General features: G+C 38.6%; 1 protein-coding gene across 4 annotated transcripts in view; it reads right to left on the bottom strand.

The window, feature by feature from the left end:
* TULP4 (TUB like protein 4) overlaps positions 1–15403 on the bottom strand; it is a 155041-nt gene that overhangs the window by 119365 nt on the left and 20273 nt on the right. For all 4 annotated transcript variants that reach the window (XM_064708235.1, XM_064708236.1, XM_064708238.1 and 1 more), the window contains exon 2: positions 7119–9403. In XM_064708235.1, the coding sequence (XP_064564305.1) occupies positions 7119–7370 (252 nt within the window). In that variant the 5' untranslated portion in view covers positions 7371–9403. The remainder of the gene's footprint in view (positions 1–7118; positions 9404–15403) is intronic.

Raw genomic sequence — 15403 nt, 5'->3', positions numbered from 1 at the left:
CCTGCTCAAGCAGGGACATGGATTTGCTCGCCCAGGACTGTGTTCAGATGGCTTTTTTGATTATTTCCAAGGATGAAGACTGCAAAACCTCTGGACTATTTTTAAGCCACCTGCCTTCACAGTAAAAAAAATATTTTCTGATGTTCATGGGGGACCTCTTGCAGTTTAGTTTGTGCCCTTTACCTCTGCCTCTGGGAACCACCAAAAAGAGCCTAGCTCCATCTTCTTTGCACCCTCCCTGCAGGTACTTACATACATGAATAAGATTCTTCTGGACCTTCTCTTTAGGCTGAATAGCCCCAGCTCTCTGTCTTTCCTCACAGGTGAGGTGCTCCAGTCCCTCAGTCATTTTTGTGGCCCTTCATCGACCTCTCTTACTGGGGAACCCCCACCCCAGAACATGACCCTCCAGGTGTGGCCTCACCAGAGCTGTGCAGAGGGGAAGGACCACCTGCCTTAACCAGGGACACATTTGCCCTTTTTGCAGTAAGGGTTACACTGCTAGCTCATGTTCAACATTCTGATTAGGGTAAACAAAGCTGTGTTTTACTTTTTAGTAAAGTCATCTACATACATTTAATATCCTTAAAATAATAACAATAATAGAAAAATCAATGCATAAGGATATTATTTCCCAGTATATGAATTTGTCAAGTAATTCTAGAACTGGAATATCACAATTCCGATGAAAATCATAAACCAGCATTTCTTTTTGAAAATGCACAAGAATTTCCCCAATTCAACTTCATTTTCATTACTTCCCATAACAATTGTATTATACAAATGGATTATTTCTCCTCAAAGAAGTTCCTAATGCAAAGAGGATATTGAGAATTTCCTCAGAAGTTCATGCATGTTCACAAAAGATTGCTATTAAAGCAGAGATGCTGGTTGCCCAAGGAAAAGCGCCTATAAAGTATCTTTTGTCTGTCCTACTACACTCTAGCTACACTTGACAAGCAGTTACTTGGTACTCTACATTCAATTATATTGTGAAATGTTTATAGTTTGTAATGGGTATCTTATCTGTTCAGACTATCTGTAATTTGATGAACTCCTCTGGGAACTGTTTAAACCAAGGCAGTGTCCTTAATGATTATTATGGCTCAGAAATGCCATCATAAAACCGAATCTCTCTACTCTTCAGATGCTCAATATATACAAGGCTTTGAGAAGTTCATAATAAATTCTTTATTGAACACTTTACTCAGAAAGTGCTCATGTTCCAAGCTTGGGTATCCACTGTCTAATAGGTGAATAATCTCATCTATTCAGTACATCAATAGATCCTCATCATTAAACTTATGTTAAAGAAAATGCATTTATTTTCCTTGAACACACAAATCATGTGGAACAACTGCTTTTGTACAGAACAACAAAGTATTTTCACCCTAATTCAAAAAGCAAGAAATGCCCCTCAGGCATGTCATTATCCTAAAATATGCATGTTGTTATCTTTCAGCAATTTTTGGAAAAAAAAATTGGAGTAATTTCTGATATAAGTGAGCTTCATTCCACTTCAAACTTTTCTGAGAAGAATTATCTAACAACAAAACTATAGCTACATTTTTTTCATGATAAAATTTTAAACTGCATGGATGACCCACTTACAAATATAATTAATTTTGTTTAAAAGATGACAGTATTTTTTCACATTATATATTTCTTTTTTCCTCAGCTTTCAGGGTAATTATCTAGATGCTTATTACTACAAACCAGAAAAACTGTAATTTAAAATTTTCCAAAGCTGATGACCTAACCTTTGCAGGAAACAAACTGCTGCATGACCTACAAGAGCAATTTCCAAGTAGCAGATCAATGCAGCATTACCAACTCTCATTACTCAGCAACAATTGTGGCAATATTGGATGGTCTGCCTCAAAGCCACAACTGCATAAGAATAAACATTGAACAGAGAGGCTGAGATTCTGAGGCAATTGAGAAAAATGGACAGAAAGAAAGGCTTTTCACAAAAATATTTGTGAAAGTAGGAGCTGGATGTGGCTGGAAAAAAGACAGTACCACAAAGAAAGAGAAAGACTCACTGAAAGTGGTCACAGTTCTTAGAGTGAACGAACTATACAGGAGTTGTGCTGGTGCACAAGTTTAGGCCATACCTTGGCATTTGTAAACTGACACAGGGCATAGAAATGGGAAACAACAAGACTGCTATTTGTCATTTAAGGGGAAAGGATCAACCATTTCCAATGTATTACTCCACTTATTTTCTTTAACAATTCTCCTAAGAGAAGGCTATGAAAGACACCTCTGCATGCCATGGAGCCTGTTTAAACTTCAGCAAAGGTTGAAAAGACTGATAAAAGACTACCAAAGAGGTTTAAAATGTGTTTTGGCTCTTTTAATATTTGCTTGAAGAAATAAAAGCACTCAAGCCCCCAGACTGACTGCAGAGCAGGCAGCTCTAGAAGGTGCATTAAGGCATGAGAGCCCAACGTGTCTGTCCTTTCTGCAAGCAGGCAGTGAGCACAGCCTGGCAACAGCAGCCACAGCTCAAACCAAACAGAGCCAGCCCAGGCAGGCACGGCACCCACTGTCCTGCAAGTCACTCCCCACCAGTTCTGCCTCTCTGCAGCACCATTTTTCTGCAGCCCTAATAGCCTAAGGACAGAGGAAGGGCATGGTTTGAAGACAGATTTAGCATTGTATCAGGTAGGAGGGATGTAAAAACCACACAGGCTTTCAGAAATACAAGCCCTTCTTCAGAACCTTGTATGCCCAAAGCTTGTCTGTCTTTTCCAATTACACTAGCTTGCTTTAACAAAGAGACAGTATTTCTGCCAACAAACATCCTCTCTTCTTTGTGCAGTGACAGAAAAACAGAACAGAGATCTGCAGTACCACTGCAGTTTACAACAGCGTATGTCTTGTACCACTGAGACTTCTCAAGCCAAAAGGGATCATCATGGCATCATTCCACCTCAGGATTTTTTAATTATTCACCAGTAACAACTGCTCCAGCTGTGTCTGAAAGCAACATTTGATACGAGGGATCCATACTGTAAAGAGTCACATGCAGATTCAATTCTTCTGTGCAAGAATCATAATAAAAAATCACATTTAACTTTCAAATGCCAGTTACATTAAAACAAAGTTTAAAAAAACAAAAAAGTTTTCCTATATTGTTTTTCTGTATTCTTCCCAGTGACACTACAAACCAAGAAACACTACTGAAAAGGCTTATTTGTTTGGGTTTTTAAAATTTATTTCCTAAACAAGCAATAGACTGCTGGAAAAAATCTGCTCTGCAAGATACATAAAACTTCAAAAAAATGGGACAGGATAAAGAAAAGCTTTCTTTCTCTTTAAAACCAGGAAAAAACATTTTAAGCTCCTTCTACTCTAAACCAAAACAAAACCAAGAACTGTGCAGACGTCCATAACTAATGCAGTATGAAAACCAACATGTATTGAATATTTTTAAAGGACAGTGTTCCTTTGAAAAGCTGTAACTAATTCATTTGACAGTCCAGCTGAGATATGTTTACATTCCTATCTACTAAAACCTGTGCTAAATGAAACAGGGTGGGTTTTTTGCAGCTGTAGATATGTGCTTGGAACACTCAAATAATGACAGATGTAAATAAATAATTTCCTTTATCTTTACAGTAAAAAATGTTATATATGCTCAATGATGTATTCAGCTTGTTACTTAATTCACTGCATCTAATTTGCATATACTTGTAATACTTTTTAATGCCTCAGTCTAGCAATTAGCATACTGATTCTTATTAAATATATCAAAGATGCCTTTTTAGTTAGCACAGTCAAAAGTAAATGTACACCTGCAAAACAGTTTTTTAAGCACTAGCAATTTAAGAAACATTAAGTGCTACAAAAATTGATACCATCTTAATACACTAGACACAACAGAAACCATTAAAGGAAACACTTACAATGGCACCATCCAACCAATTAGATTTGCAAGATATTTCACTGGAAGGAAAATCCCTATAAGGCTAATTGAAGCCTCCTAAATTAAGTTTGGGCTTTTTTTTCGAATTATCTCTCAGAAAGCCTCCTGAAAATCTCTCCCCAGAAAACTCAAGATGGATCAGATACTGAAAGTTGGTATCTTTGTAGCACTATTAAAAAATACTCAGTCTGGCACACTTCAGAGCCTAGTGGTCACAATTCTGTATCACAAAATGCCATATTTTCACCCCTTGCCACCGAATAAATAAGAACTAAGCAAAACAATTGCAGAAACAAAAGTGTGGCTCACACTACAATGCTTTTAATTCTCAATTACTGTTCAACATGATGAGTCATTCAAATCCAGCACTATAATATGCATGTCAGTAATTCAGTCCTGGGGATTCCTCATTCCTGTTTGTTCTTATAGGCCACAGGCATTTTATTAGAGTTAAGAAAATAAACCAAAAAGATTTCAGCGAATCTCTTCAGCAGTCATAAAAAGATTGCCAAAATCCATCCCAAGCATTCACCTTCTTGACTTACTTAGAAATAGTCTCACATTCTTGCCAGAAGCACAGTGCTGCCACATTAGCTCTTCCTCTAGATTTTCACTTTAAATACAATGTAGTGCTCTGCCCACAGCATATTGTTAATTACACTCTAAATGGAAAACATTTATATTGCTTCTATATTGTCACTCTCCCATTCTGTTCATTTCAGCATTTTATACTTAATAATTGAACACATACTAATGTTGAAGTAGCACTGTATGACTGAAAAGCAATAAACCTCGCTTGGCACCCTAGCTTTATCCCAGAGAAAAATATAGGTATAAATCCCCATTTATAAATCAACTCTAAAATAGGTATAAATCACCATTTCTGGGAACAAGACAACACAATATGCTTCTAGAACTAGTCAGCAAATCAAACAGGCTCTTATGAGTTTTAAGTCAATCACAATCTAAGGGCCCACTCTGTGCAACAAGCGTGGCTTTAATCAGACACACATACCAGGATGTGCTTGCAAAATCAGCATTTTCCATTATGGATGGTAGTACACAACAGAGACCACGTTGTTGTTGGCTTTTTTAAACAAGACAATAAGAAAAAACATTTACTTCTTCTTATGCAAATAGTAGCAATAAGCACTGCTGTTCAATATTTTCTTTCAAGAATCTTTCAGCAGACAGAAGAATCTCGCTGCCCATTGAACTACATATCTTTAACATTCTTATCCAAACCAGTGGGATTCTCCTATAAAAGGATTAAATTCAGTAAGCCTGGTGAAGACCGCAGTGCAACACATCATCTTGTAAAAATGAATTTTATTTACAACGATGGTCAGAAATACATGACAGCAGGAAAACCTGATAGCAGCCACAGACTTGTCACAGAAAGCTAGTTCCACTAAAGCCACTTCTCTATCCCACCACGTCAGTTTTGTTTTAGAGAGACACAAATTGGAAGCCTCTACTCTGGTCATTGACACAATTTCTGCTGTCAGGAGCATTACTTACAGGATACACAACCCTTTATTAATCACAAGCTTGACCGAAACAACCACAACAAAAAGATTCAGAAAGAGAAGCTTCATTTCATTTGAATCTCTCTCCCTCATGCCAATCACTGCTAGCTGAAAGGATGTGCAAACAGCACAGCTAAATCCACACAGCAATGATGCAATGACCCACAAAGAGACTTTAAGGGACAATGGAGTAAATAAAGCAAAACTAGCCAAACCCAAAGGCAGCATGCATATGAGCATCTTCTCCACTTAAATGGGCACATACTGAAACCTGGTCTTGTATTTCCAAGTTCTGCAATAAGACTTCACAGAAACAGAAACTTCCTATATTGTTCCCAAAACATATATTACACAAAAGAAGAGAAACAAGTGCCCAGGTTCACTGAAAATTTAGATAACAAAATATGGAGAAATGAAAAGTGATTATTGTGTCACACACTCTTAAAAAATAAAATGCAATTTGTAATTGAAAATTAAACAGACAACTAGCTGTCATTCAAACCAAAATGCTGGATTCAAATATCATTCTTCCCTTTGGGAAAATGTGGCTGTAATTTCTTTGAATGAACCTGATACAAATATATACATGAATCTGTCTTTCATCTATACATACAGAAGTCTGTATGATTTACCATACACCCACACACCTTCATACACACAAAGCATGTGGAAGCAATTATTTCAGACTAAGTATTTGATGGCTGCTCCCTTTTTTTGCTAAAAAGAGGACTGTTACTAACGTTACTCAAGAACCAAAAATACCCACTTCTGAAACTTTGGTGAGCACATCCAAACACATCCTAACTAAAAAGCAGAAACAAACTAGGTCCTCCCTGTTATCTAAGACACTTGGTATACTACTGGGCATCACCTGCACTTTCCATGAAGCATTATACAAAGAGATGGGTGCCAGGAAGATGATATACCAGTTTATACCATCAGATTTATGCCTTTCAGAAAACATGAATGGAAAAGTTTTTGTATCATTGTACTCAGGACAATGCTTTGCACACTGAAGTTACAGCATTTTACTGGAAGGCATCTCAGCACTTCTCTGAGAAGTCACACTTGGCCTTTATTCTAACAAAATGAGAAGCTTTTCCAGATAAAGCAGCTACGTCCTGTCACAAGCCATTCCAGTTTGCAGCTTCTGAAAATCTGGCAGACTTCAAGCAAGCTTTTCTCCTATTGCCCTGCCTTTCCATTTGACTTCCAGCCCAGACTTCACCACCGTGTGAAAGCAGTTGACTCTCACAGCTTTCAACTTCCATTAACATGCATTTATTGCATTTGCTTGGAAACTGGCAGGTGCTGGGGAATGAAGGAGAAAGTAGGCCAGACCAAAACAAGACACATTTCCAGAGAACCTCCCACCATCAGTCGTGTATGCTTGAATTTACCAGAAAAATTCCAATTGACCCAAATCCCATTTGGATTAGTCTTGAGCCTCCTTCATACCACTCTGTCAAATTCCAAGCAGAAATAGAGGAGAGGAGAGGAGAGGAGAGGAGAGGAGAGGAGAGGAGAGGAGAGGAGAGGAGAGGAGAGGAGAGGAGAGGAGAGGAGAGGAGAGGAGAGGAGAGGAGAGGAGAGGAGAGGAGAGGAGGAGGAGAGGGCAATCATTTTCCTTAGAGTGTAACACAGGTTTTGCTTACCTCACTGTTGTGGCCCCTCAAATTGAAGTTGATTCTCTGAGGGGTGTTCCGGTCCCTCCTGCAATGGCTGGAAGTGAAAGTGACGCCCACAACTCCTCTGCCATTGCCCGTTGCCAGCCAGCCTTCCTCATAGTACCGCCTCCTGCACACTGGTTTCTCCTTCTCACTTTTGGGGACTCTGCCTTTCCAGGAGAGGCAGAGGATGTTGGAATCGCTGCAAAGAACAGGCCCATGTTCCACTGCTGCATACATGCTTTTTAAATATTTTATTTTTTGACATAAGAAAGTAATATGTCTAGTGCACAAAATTTAAATCAATTTTTTTTTTTTTTATTGATAAGACTGACCTGGATAGATCATTGAAAGGGAGGAGGATGGGGTCAGTGTTTATAAATATCCACCAAATGCATAGTGAAAAATTCCTCTATAAAAGATGATGGCAGTTGGCTAAGAAAAAGTAACACTTAAAAAAAAATTCAGGTTCATTTTTGTTTTGAGTCTGTAGAGTGGGGGTGCACTTATCCTTTGGAGAAACAGCTACTTCATAAGAGGCGCTCAAGAAATGGTTAAGTCATCTTTTTGCTCAACTTGATATAATCTTTATTCAGCCTGAGATTCCAGTTTAGCGTAATGCAATTCCAGAGACAAAGAGTTGCAAATGTGTAGGTTTCAAGTAACTTAAGGCTTTTAAAACTTCCTCCAGTCAGATTTTCTTCAAAAGTTCAGTTGCAGAAATTTAAACACACACACATACATATATATGTATATATATGACATTCCTCTTTTCCAAGCTGCCCTCTGGCATATCTTTTCCATCTGATGTATTTCTGCTGCTAAAGCTGAAAGAGATTGCATAAAGGGAAAAAAAGGCACACAAACCGTGTGAAACAACAGACCCGAACTTGTGCAGGCACTGGTGTGCCAGGCCAGTTGGGAAATCCCTCTTGGTACTGAACCGCTCGCAGGACTCAAAAGTTTTTGCAATCCAAAGCCAATCCAATTTTCATCGCAGCACTTTTTTTCCACCAGAGACCCAACACAGCCTGAACTGTTTATCACACTATCTTGCCTGCTTTCCCACTTTTTGCTGCCACACACGAATGAAAAAGAACCCTCTCTTCATTTATAGCAGAATCAAAAATGCTCTAAAGCTTTTAGCTTTCAAAGTAGGTAAGTTTGCCTCAGGTGAACCATGAAGTTCTCTCTCCTGTGAAACGGGCTACAATGTCAAGCTGTTTTTCCTTTACTTTTCCCTTTTTTTTCTGCTACAAGGAATCACAGACTTTTCATTCTACCATAAAAAAACAAATGCCAGAATTAAAGCACATCAAGTAAGCACTCTTTCAAAATCTTCTAAAATTCAAGGAAGGAAGAAATATAATCATGTAAAAAAGAAAGAGAAGCAGCATTAAAAATCTGACTTCCTGGGTTCACTATTTCTCTAGGTATTTTCCTTGCTTGTTTGACAGGATCTTTCCTTCTTGATGCTTGTCTACAGCACAGATTCATAGTTCCAGACACAACATTTGCAGCTGTACAAGAAGGAAACATATGAAGTATTCCAATTGTTTTATTTGAATAACATTTATGAGCTCAATTAGCTAGTATTTATATCACACTAAGTGAAAAGAGGAAAAAGGAGAGGGAGAAGGGATATGCAAGTTTGATGACCTGGTTAACTCAAGAAGGACGGTGAGGTTTGCTCAGTTCAATGCCCAGACTTGTCCCATAGTTCCTCAACTTATTTACTTCCAGTCATCATTGCTCAGCAGAAGGTCATGATTTATTGTCCATTCACATCCACTGAGCCCAAAGCAAAACGTGCCGAAGACCATACATTATTCCTCTGCTAGAACTAAATCAGTTTCCTCTGCCCTCTTGATTCTTCTGTTTCCCTCACAGCTATTGATTTAGATTGTGGAGGTATTTATTAGGCTTCTCCTGCACAGAGGGTGTTTTTTCTTTCTCTTCTTGCAGACTTTTTTCACCCGTGAAGACCATGTGGAAAGTTGAACATTACTGGCAGGTGTCCTTCCATGGATTACTGATTCCTGTGCTGCCAAGGTGCTCCATCTGGTTCTCAAATTAATTTTCATCAATTGCAAAGCTCTCAGGAATAGGCCAGAGCAAGCCTACGTGACGACAAAAACATGTGCGTTTTCATGTACATGCAGTGCACACACCAAGTCTGGTACTCAGAGCTGCATCTCCCTTTTCAGTTTAGGTGTGGTAATCTTGCAAGATGCCTGTTACTCAAAACTTGAAATCCCTGGGTTCTTCCAACTCTGCAAAGCAAAGCACACACACAAACACAAAAATAAAAAAGTGAATAAAATAAGTCACAAAACAAGTTAAAGATACTGGTACTACTGTTACAGTAATTGAAGTATTGTGATTAAGGATTGTATACTGGACTCCTACACAGTGTATTATATATAGATAAAGCATTATTCAGAACATACATATTTGCTATATTTGTATTTGACAGACACACAAAGACAAAATACAAAATTTTCTTCTCCACTTCCAAAATTCCCAAAACTTTTCCCAATGGACATGTATAGCTAATGAAATGTATCTGGGAAGGATACTTTGGGGGGGGCGGGGGAGAGGAGGCGGAAGAGCTTTGTCCTGCTCACAGTCTCTGGGGCAAAGTCTTTAAGATTTCACAGCTTTGAAGCAAAGATGGGGAAGGGAGACGTCAGTGATAGTGCAGGCACACGGTCAGACCCTGAGGCACACACAAACAGAATCACAGAATGGCTGACCTGGAAGGGACCTCTGGACATCATCTGGTCCCACCACTGTGCTCAAGCAGGGTCACCAAGAGTCAGTTACCCAGGATTGTATCCAGGCAGTTTCTAAATATTTCCAAGGATGAAAACCCTATGAATTCTCTGGGCAACCTGTGCCAGTGCTCAGTCATCCTCACAGAAAAGTGTTTCCTGATGTTTAGAGGGAACCATCTGTGTTTCAGTTTGTGCTCATTGCCTCTAGTTCTGTCACTGGATACCACCATTAAGAGCCTGTCTCTCTCATTCAATTCCCTCCCATCAACTGAACACAACAAGATCTCCTTAAGCTTTTTCTTCTCCAGGCTGAAGTCTCAGCTCTCAGACTTTCCTCAGAGAAAAGATGCTCCAAACCATGAAAATACAGTACTGAACTTATCAGTCTCAAAGAGACTGAGAAGATTCCTCCAGGGCTTAAACTACTGCTTTGAAGAGATCTAAGGTACTTCAAAATTAAAGCTTAAAAGTCTGAATCAATACAGATGAATTTAAAAACTATTCAAATGCTGCTTAAATCTCCATTTAAAAAAGGGGAGAAAAATTCCCCAAAGTCAATGTTATACAAAAGAGTGTACACAAATAAAGCACAAGAGACCAAGCAAAAGGCCATTCAGGATATTCCAGGAGTTGTATCCGAAGTGCACACATATGCAATTATTGCATCTACACAGTCACTGCTAAAGAGAGCTCATTTAAATTCAGAGCTGCATTCATAATAGTCATCAGAGCTGTAAAAATGGTCTTGTCTTTATTACATAAAGCACTATACTAACCTCATGTTTCCTGTAATTAACCACTTATTTCATTCTAGCATGGACATATTAATTAATTTTGTTTAAAAAAAGAGACTAGATAAGAAAACAAATTTACAGACACAAAGGCAAAGTTGTGAAGTAGTTTACAACATTACACAGTTGGCTGACTTATCAGAAACACTGTCCCTGAGATTTGGTGAGTCACTGCCAAACCTCTTCAGCACTACATCTCACTGAAGTTTTAAAAACAATGGCTGCTATTAATTTCTTTTTCATCATGGCAAGATGATGATATGACAAATGTCACCTTTCCAAATTCCTGGTACTTATCAATTACAGCCCAGAGAAAGTTCATATATAGGAAAACATAGAAAAACTTTCAGAGTACAATGGTTTGTAGACAAACTTCTGCATTTATTCCATACGCAAACTTGATCCTCTGAAGGATCAGTGCCATTGTTTCCATACTCACTGAAATCTTCCTAACAGACATCTGCATTCAAAAGTTGACATTTTATATTACAGCATGAGTATTATGATGCAAGCCTTTACTAATCCTACAGAGAAATAAAAAAAAATGTTTACTGAGAAAACAAAGTCTCTGAAATATCAGAGCAGAGATAAGCACTAAACAGAGTTGTTTGAACTGTACAAGAATCCAGAGTTCACAAGTGGATTTTAAAATACAGGTAACTATAGATACAGTGGCTTTGCATAAAATCTGTATGCAACTTCTGTCCTTATTCACTGCATCTAAGACTAACAAGGTTGAGAAAAGGACTCATCTGCATCTTGGTCAATAACCTTCTCTCACCTTAGTTCCATTTACCATCACTTTCAAGATTAGACAGACTAAAGGCTTCTCCTCTAACTGTATTAGAAATGTTGGTCAGGGAGAGATGAAAATCTAAAATAACTACAAAAGTAATAAAACCAGCCATTATTCAAATGCATTATTCAAACACTTTCTCAATACAATACAACCTATGAGAATATTTTACCTTTGAGTCACTGAGGATCGACACTGTCTTTATGTTACATTCAGAAACAAGAAAAAAAAATACTTTTAAGACTGTAGTATCAAACACTCAAAATACAGACTGAATTGAGATTACATGTATTATATATTAATGCTTTCCATTCCCTTCTTCTTCATTTCCATGCACTCTGTATTTCCTAAGAAAGAACTTAACTAAAGATTCAAGTGCTTGTCTTCTCTTAAAAAAAAATCCGTAATTTAGACACTCCTACCACCATTACAGCAACCTCACAGTTCTGCTCATTTTCATATTTTGAAACCAAGCTTTTCCCCTCCATGGAACAGGGTCATGGCTTCCACCTCTGTTGTGAAGTGTGTAATAGCAGAGGATAAAAAGCATGACAGAAAGAAGAGCTGGGTGTTACCTGCACAATCCTACCACTAGCCCAAAGTCAGTTTGGGCTCACCAAAGAAAGAGAACTTGGCCTTCCAGATGGAACTCATCCAAACTAAATTTTTAACTGAAGATTTTTTATCATCAAATTTTATGCACCTTTCCTTCCACAGCAGTGCAAGGATTAATCACAGAAGTGCACCACCATCTGATTTTGCTGGCGAATTGTTTCTGACACTACTAGGACAATAAATAACAACGAATTCTCTAATTTCACTCTCACTTAAAAGGTAGTTGAAAATATCTTTTCTCTGGATTTCCCCTTTAACAAAGGGAGATGCTACATGAACTCATCCTCTAATACTGTTGAGTCTAAGCCCAGTGATGTAAGACATTAAAGTACAGACAAAAACACATTAGACCTGTGACACAGGAAAGCAGGATCCACAACTATTTTATTTCATTTTGTTTTGAAAGCATAGTTCTTCTCAAGTGCAAAACCCAGCAGCAAGTTACGTTTCTGCATGACAGAAAATTTAGGTACTAATTTTCAAAAATGTGCTTATAAACAGTAGCTCTCTTACTGTAGTGTCAATATTTAACTCATCATTTTTATCTCCTGTTCCTACTAACTTATATAAAGTGTGTTAAGCCACAGTTGGACAACCAGAAAAATATTTGTTTGTTCTCATGCGTCTTTCATTGAGGTGTCTCTTTTGTTGACAGAAGGAAGCCAAGCACAGCCAAATGTAGCATACTGCAGCAAGCTCTTCAGTATTTCATATTTATTCAAACCCCTACTCTTCAAGGCTGCAGAGCAGAGAATCTGAAGGCGAGGATAAAAGGGGACTGGGAAGGGAAGGAAAGCAAAGAAGGAAAAGTGAAGTGAGTACACACTATTTCTGAATTATTATCTCCAAGAAACCAAAACAAATAAGGACTCACAGCCTGCTTTTGGAAGATTCTGATGACCCAAATCTCTTAAGGAAAGAAATAGAAGATAAAGAGCCTTTGGAAAGACTTCAGGATTTTTCAGCCTAACCAGATTCCCTACCTGCCAAACCTGCATAAGGTCAAAGGAAATTGTAGTTTTCCCTCCTTTTGCAGTCTAAGAAGGAAAAAATGTACACGAGTGTCCATGAAGATAGCAAGGTATTTTAAAAGCGCCAGCCACAACTGCTTTGGCACAAGCTGATGGCAAATGATCCCACCAGCTATCAAATGGGGATGGTGGGAGCAACCTCTAAGGTCACTGCTGAACACTACAGTACAAAATTGGCACATCATGTAACAGAGTTACTGTATTACAGGCTAAATAGTATAGAGACAGAAGCTGGTAAGATGATACAATTTATTATTTAGTCCAATCTCTAAATTAACAAAAATCATTAAACAATCCTATCAAAAAAGTGAAAGAAAATAACTTACCAAGAATAACTACTTTCCTAAAAAGCCTGAAGAAAAAATTAACTGGCTTGGAAGCTGATCTCTCTGAAAACTTATTCTCCAAAAACAGCGACTGATTTTAAGAGAGCTTCCCTTCCTGAAGTCACCATGCACAAAAGGGTTAGGAATTGTGGCAATAAATTTCAATCAGTTTGATCTGTGCCCAAAAGCTTTTGCTCTTTTAAGTAGAATCAATCCCCGCCACAGCCCCAGTGTTGTCCCACATCCAGCTGCACTGGCAAACTGGGAAAGGCACAAAACAAGTGAGAAAGAGAAGGCAGGAATACCTGCAACTAGTATTGCCACTTGACGACTACTGATAACAAAGTTTGGGCACAGAGTATTTCTGAACTCAGGAGTTTGTCCTTAGAAGAAAGGGAAGCAAAGTTTTTCCTCTTGAGGATGAATTTAAGATGGCTTGGATTCCTGAGCCAAAGCTACACATGAGCCATGAAAATATGTCTCATTTTCAAATTTTAAAAAAGTGAGCTGAAATACTCCAGGACAGGTATTGAAAAACCTGCTTCAGGAAATAAAAATGCACAAATAACGCAAAGTAGCCTTTTAAAGAGTTGGGAGATTCACACCACTGAAAAACACATCCAAACTTAAGAGATTCAAAGAAACAGTCAAGTGTGACCAAGAAATTCCTGACACTTGTGTCAATCTTCTTTCTCAAGAAAAGGCTACAATCCTCACAGCACAGAGAGGCCCCAGACAATGTATACTTCACCGAGCACTTCATCAAAAAGTGGCAACAACTGTGTCTTACTAAGAATATTCCATGACCTTCATGGGAGGGCGCCCCAGCTCTCACCGTCTCTTTTCCATTGAACTGACTGCGCTGACCTTGCTTGTAATTACAGAGCAATTTCTTTCCCGTAGGAACATTCTGCAGCCTGCAAACATCCCTCGAGTCTGCAGCAGTTCCAGCTAGTTCCTAATTATCTCCAATATCTGCCCACAGGCTCTTTAATACTTTCTTATGAACATACACTGATATTTCGATATTCTCCTCAAAAATCCCAATATACCTTTGTATGTGACGCACTGCCACAATGGAAACAAACAACATAAAAAAAAAGAAAGGAAAGGGAGATGAAGGGAGAGAACAACAGATGTCATCAGTTTTTAACATTCAGAAGAGCCTCATAAACAAGAATTATGTCTTTTGGACAGCAAGACATATTTAAGTCAGAAACCTGATAACTGCTGAGAAGCGGTGCAAGTGCAGTGTGCTGCAGCAGAGAGGCAGCTCCAGGTGATGCTGCAAGCTGCACCACAGGTGTGAGATGGATTCTGAGATTGTGTGTGTGCATTTAAAAATACAAAAAGACAGGAGATGCATTTCTCAAACAGCATGGGTTTCTCAGTCTTTGGCTTTGGGATGAAGAACTGAACTCTAGTCCTGGCTGTCCTTAATGTGCTATAACTCAAGATTCCAGGCTGGTTTGAGGACCTGCACTCACCTCACCACCACTGCTTAGAGATGCAGATGCAGAGCAGGGATACTCTGTCCCTGCAACAAAGAGATGCAAACCTTAAGAACAGCTTCATCTCATCCCTCTCTTTTTCTCCAAGTTCCATGTTTTTTCCTCTTGTTTCTGGAAGGTCATGTCAAGATCTCTGGATTAAAGGAGGCATGTAATAGAATGGAAACAGACAAACTCAAGGAGCAGTTCCTTTAGAGGCAGCCTTGATAATCAAGAATCACTAAAGAAGCATTTGTAAAAGTCAAATGCTTTAAACAAATGCAGTAAAGTCAGGAGCTTTAAATAAATGCTTGGAGCAAAGCAAAGACCTCTGAAAGTTGCTGTTTCACTGCCAAGACTCAGAGGGCACAAGATCAGCTGCATACACTTGTGCCCTGTTAGGTGAGTGATGGTTTTGATCTGCTCTGTATTAACACACCAAGTGTT

The sequence above is a fragment of the Zonotrichia leucophrys genome, chromosome 3 (genome assembly GCF_028769735.1).
Source record: "Zonotrichia leucophrys gambelii isolate GWCS_2022_RI chromosome 3, RI_Zleu_2.0, whole genome shotgun sequence".
Taxonomy (NCBI): Eukaryota; Metazoa; Chordata; class Aves; order Passeriformes; family Passerellidae; genus Zonotrichia; species Zonotrichia leucophrys.
This window is presented reverse-complemented; position numbering and strand designations above follow the sequence as displayed.